This window comes from Lupinus angustifolius, chromosome LG11, assembly GCF_001865875.1.
Source record: "Lupinus angustifolius cultivar Tanjil chromosome LG11, LupAngTanjil_v1.0, whole genome shotgun sequence".
NCBI lineage: Eukaryota > Viridiplantae > Streptophyta > Magnoliopsida > Fabales > Fabaceae > Lupinus > Lupinus angustifolius.
Window position 1 is genome coordinate 12792496 of NC_032019.1, and position 6823 is coordinate 12799318.

General features: G+C 32.4%; 1 protein-coding gene across 1 annotated transcript; it reads right to left on the reverse strand.

Annotated features, from left to right (window-relative positions):
- LOC109360112 (sodium/hydrogen exchanger 3-like) lies at positions 203-2022 on the reverse strand. The gene is made up of 7 exons (XM_019604844.1): positions 1880-2022; positions 1656-1749; positions 1444-1551; positions 1320-1366; positions 1042-1236; positions 896-942; positions 203-426 (listed from the first exon to the last, which is right to left on the reverse strand). The coding sequence occupies exons 3-7, from the start codon at positions 1484-1486 to the stop codon at positions 390-392; spliced, it is 369 nt and encodes a 122-aa protein (XP_019460389.1). The 5' UTR covers positions 1487-1551; positions 1656-1749; positions 1880-2022; the 3' UTR covers positions 203-389.

The window sequence follows — 6823 nt, forward strand, 5'->3', positions numbered from 1 at the left end:
GTGAACCACACCCGTGGCTAGTTTATACCATTACTTTAACCACAGTTTAACCGTGGCTAATTATTTATTAAGTTATTTTCACATATATTCCTCTCCTAATCCTCTCTAACAATCATTATATTATATAAGCATTAATACTATGAAATTGGACCCAATATCTCAAATTATCATCACCTTCATCTTAAAATAATTCCAAATACATAAGCATGAATAAGTTCACATAATATGTATCATTCAAACCAATTGTTGAAACATTCCAAATTTGGTTAAAAAATGCATTAATATTTCTATAGTAAAAATTTCACGCATAATCACATGGAACTTCTAGTCTTGCCCACTTGATCACTTCAGCATCACCTTTTCGGGCTTCATCCATTTCTTCAATTCCTTCAACATGACTTCACATGAATTTTTAAGTATACCAATCTGCAGGACAACCTATATCAGTTCCAACAATCAAGAACTATTGGAATTTCAAAATACAGAATTCTTGAGATTCAAAATCAATAATATTTATTATTAATATCAGAAGTCTCAATAACAAATAGAGAGTGACTGGAAGAGTCTCAATAACAAAACATAGAACCAGCTGGATTACAAACCCTCATTTAAAATAATAAGATAATGAATCGTATTATTCAGGCTTCAAGCAGGAATGAAGCAGTCACGTAGATTCAAACAATCAGAGTAAGTTCCGTACAATATCCTTAAACAGTCAGACTTCCCATCAGAATATCAGATTAACATAGATTGGCGAAAACATGAAATATATTTTTTGGCATCAAAGAATTATCTACAACTTTTGCTATAAATAAACTACATATATTAACGCAACGGAATACCATCGCAGTAAATGCTGACAATGAAAATGATAACAACTCTGTCAAGATGATACCTTCCGATATACAATTTTTTAATGATGTAAGCACTGAGCAGACCTGACTGCAAGACGGTGGAGATACATTAGACCAGAGCAGCATGAAACATCAATATTAATGTGTATGCTCACTAGTGATATAGATTAGAAAGAGAAACAGTTACCAAAACCCCAAGCAATGTGCTTGTCATGAACAGATACAAGAAGTTGCCAAGAAATTGCAAGGCAATTGACAGGTCAATTTGCTCAAGGTCAAAGCTTTGGATTGCATTGAAAAGCACCACTGACGTAGCATCATTCACCACACCTTCCCCAAATACAAGACTGTACAATAAAGGTGTTTCATCCTGATTTAGCACCTGCATGATCATCATTTTTAAGTTCAGTATTAAATCTGATATGTTAGTTGCTGGAAGAATGCAACAAATGTATTATTCCAGACCTGCAATGTGCACACAGAGTCGGTCGCAGCAAATATGACACCAATTGCTGAAAATTTTCACAAATTAGTGAGTCGCATACAGATTGGGAAATTGTCATATAGTTGAGATTGACAAATATAATACCTAGATAATCTCCTATTTCCAGTGGACCGATATTCATCCTCATCTTAGATAATCTGATCTTGCCACATCAACCTGAACTGAGTGATCAATGACAAGATCTACAGGTACCTGAGGGCAAACAATTTTAAAATCATTACATAACCCAAACCATAAATAACTAGGAAAATCAATATTAATCTAAATCCATTAATGTGCACGAGCAAGTGGCATACCAAGGGGTTAATTTTATTAGAATCACCACCAAGCTTGTTCATTGTATCTCCACATACAAGAAGGATCAACAACAGCAGGCACCCCAGTAAAATCCTGAGAATTACATCAAAAGCTCAATGAATTTTACAAATAAAGCCAATATTAGAAGAAACTTATAGAAACAAAATCACTAATGTACAATAGAAATCCCTAGCCCAAAGCACCAATATCTTCATGCTCTCACCTGCAGAAGCACTCTGTCCGGCTTGAATGGAATTCCCACCTGTTTAGGAGAGGTATTCTCCCAATCAATAATTCTTTCGACATCATTACTTTTAACTTGAAATTGGTCGCAGTTACGAATTGCAGATTCCAAAAGTATCCTGTAGAGTAAGGAAGTATATCTGCAACACATACATGAATACCACCATCAATTCTACACCGGACTAATAAAGTTGCTACAGTACATTACATAACTCACCATCTCTTTTATCCTATTTGCCTTTTCTCTCCCTAAAAGCTTACAAAAGTATGTGAATTTAAATGGAGCTTGGATAGTCATGCCATCTTACACATCTTCCCCAACCTACTTATCACATTCTTAGCTAAGGCAGTGAAGGAAGCCATTGCTGGGACAAAACTATTCCTGCAACACTTATTTATTCACGTGATGAATTTCTTGGGAAAAATCAAGACCTCGGTCGAAAAATGCAACAACCACAGACTATGATTTTGAACACAAGATATTATATATGTTCTATATCTCTCATGATTTCTTCCTAAAAATAAGGAACTCAATCTTGTCACAAACCTAGCCTTGAAGAACATCACTAGCACAAAAAATATTTTTAGATAAAGTCCATGTTTGAACATCATATTTCCCTTTTTTTTCCCCCAAAAGTACTGTTGGTCGTTAACATAGTTATAAGGAAGATATTTTGTGAAAAATACAATTTTCATTGCAAAAGAAGAATGTCTCAAAATTGTCAACTCCAAGTAATTACAAATATCTCAACCTTCAATGATTACAATTTACAAGTGATGCCAATAACAACATGAAAACATCTGTCCAAATATGGTATAGTAACATACCTTATTATTCATAAGAGTAAGTCACATCACGTCCAAAGACAACTCAAAAGCCTTTCAATTAGTGAAATAAAACACGCTACAGAAATCATCTATTCTGCAATCAATATGCATTTTTTATCAGAACTTCAACATCGGTGATACATGCACATAACTACTAGACAAATAGTAAAACTAACCTCCTAAATTTTAAATTTACATCAATGCCAGTAGCAAGCCTGGGGAGCAAACCAATTGCATCAGCGATGTTCTGTTGTTGATTTTCAACATAGCCAACATCTTTGTTCTGCAAGACAATAAGAATAAATTGTCAGGTATGCATACATTATGAAAGAGTGAATAGCAGTATTTAAGATTTCAACAAAATGACACTTTGTAGTTGTAAATAGTGTATTTAAATTCTTCAACATCTTAAAGTAATAATTTTTCAAATGTAAAATTTATAGTTCTCATATATTTAATCAATATTCTTAAAGCAATTATTAGTGTAAGTCTAATTTTTAACTCTTTATATTCATTATACCAATATATTTAGAGGAATGTTAATAGAAAATGTCGTTAGAGTATTATTTAGGGAGGTCAAATAAATAGTTGTACATTGAAAATGATAAGAGTAAATTATGTTGACACCTCTGAGTTTTAGTGAAATTACACAAACTACCATTCCCTTTTCTAAAACTATATAAATCACCCTTAATTATGTACTTACATTATACTGACTACGCTTGAGTGAGACATAAGTGTAAAGTCTTAAAAAATGAGTGATAAATGTAACTAAGTTAAATAATATATGATATTTTAAGGACCCAATTTATTGCCACTTACGTTGAGATATTATTATTTGAAAGTAATTTTTAACTCTTTATATTCATTATACCAAATATATATATATATATATATATATATATATATATATATATTTTAGAGGAATGTTAACAGAAAATGTCGTTAGAGTATTATTTAGGGAAGTCAAATAAATACTTGTACATTGAAAATGATAAGAGTAAATTATGTTGACACCCCTAAGTTTTAGTAAAATTACACAAAATACCCATCCCTTTTCTAAAACTATATAAATCACCCTTAATTATGTACTTACATTATACTGACTACCCCTGATTGAGACATAAGTGTACAGTCTTAAAAAACGAGTGATAAATGTAACTAAGTTAAACAATATATGATATTTTGAGAACCCAATTTATTGTCACTTTCGTTGAGATATTATTATTTGAAGGTGAAAGTTTTATTGTGATCTTATCCAACTTAATCAAGATTGAAACCATATATTAGCCATGTGTCAAAAAAGCTCTGCTACGGTTGGAAGCTCCAACAATCTCAGATCTGCATTGATGAATTCCTCAAATTCCAAAACAATGCTTCCTTGGAATTTCTTGGCCAATTTGGACACTTCTTCTTCAGAAGAGATCATTCACAGAAACCGAATGCTCCAAAAATCCCGGAACTCAACATGAAGAAGTCCTTCGCTCAAGCACTCAAGGCTACCTTTGACATAAATATCTCTTAGGTGACACAACCATGTATAAAGGGAGATGCTATAGCAATCAAGATCCCGGAAGAGGAGGACTAAGATGGCCTCCAACGGTGTAAGTCTCATCTTCATGGAAAGCTTATTCTATCAAAGGGAGAAACAACTATTAAGTTCAATGACCTCATAACTAAGCTTCATTCCCCATGGAATATGATTTGTAAGTGGAGCATGATTTCTCTAGGCCGAGGCTTCTAAGATGTTTCTTTCTCCTCGGTTGAGGATATGAGGAAGGTTTGCGCGGTTGGATCTTGGAATGTGAAACCAGGCTTGGTTCGTTCATCTCTATTCCTGACAATTTTTTCTTGCTACTTATTGAGGCAAGTTTCTGATTGATATATGTAATGGCAGGTCGATTCTTTGCTCGCCATCTCGACTTTGTTGGAATAAATTTCAATGCTGGTATAATGGTTTCAATAATGTTCCTTTAATCAAACACTTAGCTTTATTGAATTATTAACAATTTTGTACAATCTAGGCTTTGTTGGAATAAATTCCAACGCCAGTATAATCGTATGAATTTAGAAAATTAACACAAATGGTAATGAGTGATTTTTAATTTCGTTTTCCTTTATTAGTCGAACTACTTCCTTATTGAATGTTGATAAAGAATAAATAAATAAATAAAGCAGTAAATACATGTTAGTTGTAGAATTTATATGACAGAAAATAAATGTTAGTTGCGGAAAATAAATGAGAGAAAGTAAAAGTTAGTAGTTAGATCACTCATTATGACTGTGTATTTTTCCTTTTCACAAAGATACAATTTATGAATTAAATTGCATTTTGATTCAAGGATTCTTTCTTTGTCAACAAATAAAATTTATAAGTTAACACTTTACTATTTTACATTTGCATCTCTTTCAAGATTCAATTGTAGTATAGTATAAGGTTATGTCGAACCACAAAGAATTTCCTAATAGAACATTATTATAAACATGTTATATCACTAATAAAGTTTGAACATATTTTTTGGTTTGATTTTGTTTAGGAAATTTGAACAAGTAAACAAATAAACATAAACAACTAGTATACACAAATTCTTGAGGAGAAAATTGGTTTGAAATATGAAATTATTTCTAGACTCAATTGATTTTGAAAACATTACAAGTTATGTGTTATACTTTCGGTTAATTCCACACACCATTTCTTAATCCTTCATCTAGTGTCCTAGAATGATAAGATGGTTTTCAAACCTTATGTAATACACTAAATAATAGTTAATTATCACTCGTCGGAGTAGGTTGTCACACCCTACTTCAGGCTCCATTAACATCATTTAGCCTTGAACATAAGTTGCTTAAAATAGATGCTTGATGTCGCAAGTGAACTAAGGTGTAGGTTAGAATTTTTAGTTCACTTGTCAACAGTTTAAGAAGAAGCATTTTTGGATCTTTAAATCAAGTTTTAGATGATCAAGCGAAAACCGCATTAAGAACTTCATAAAGAATCAAAACTTAACCAAAAGTAATAACTTGAATGTATTGAATTCAAAAGATGATACAAAAGAAGAGAAGAAATAACATTACACCTTAATCCAAGTGAATATGTAGGAGCATGAGCCATCTATCCAAGGATGAGATGATTTTGGACCCATATGAGATTACAAAATTAATTTTTTGTATCACATTTGCCATGTCCTTTCTCCTCTTGAATTAAAGAGAAACTACAAAATAAACTTACCTAAACTACTTTGGAGTAGAAATTCTCCAAGAAATTACAAATAAGAAAGTGTAGAAGAAGAGAAGATTTCAAATTTGAGAGATATAAGCGAAGTGGAATGTGTATGAATGAATTTCTTAATCCTTGAAGTGCCTCCTATTTATAGGAGTTTTCTACCACTGCCAAGCTCCTCTCTTCCACTACCAAGCTATTGACTAAACCCTATAGAATGGGTTTGGTCACTGGGCCAAGCAGCTTGGTCACCTGCTTGGGGCTGGTCACTCAAGCTATTGTGAGCTACTTGTCAAATGTTGAAAGGATTATTTGATATTTTCCGCCTCAACAAATTGTCCCCGACAGCGGCGCTAATTTGTTGAAAGAAGTTGTTTTTCTCTTCGGTGTGTTTTCTTTATTTCGTTAAGTAAGTGAACTCGGTTTTATTCTTTGTTTGCCATCTCGGCTTTTTTGAAATAAATTCCAACACCGGTATAATGGTTTCAAGAATATTCCAGTTACAACTTACTTCTAATAATCATGTGAATGAGTTATCCCTTCTTTGCCCCATCTCGGCTTTGTTAGTATAAATTCTAACGCCAGTACAATGGTATCGAAGCAATCCCTTATTACATAATTATTAAGTACCTTTGAATACCATCTCGGTTTTGTGGAATAAATTCCAACATGGGTTTAATGGTATTCTAATGTACAAAAGTGATGAATAGTTAGTTGTTAGAAACAAACAAATAAATAAAGAACAAAAGAATGATAAAGTTAAGTGACATTTATTTATTTACTCCCTTTCGGGTTCCTTTTATTAACAAACCAAACTTCTTCCTTAAGGAAGGTTGGTATTAAAGAATAAATAAATTGCGGAATGTAATAACAATA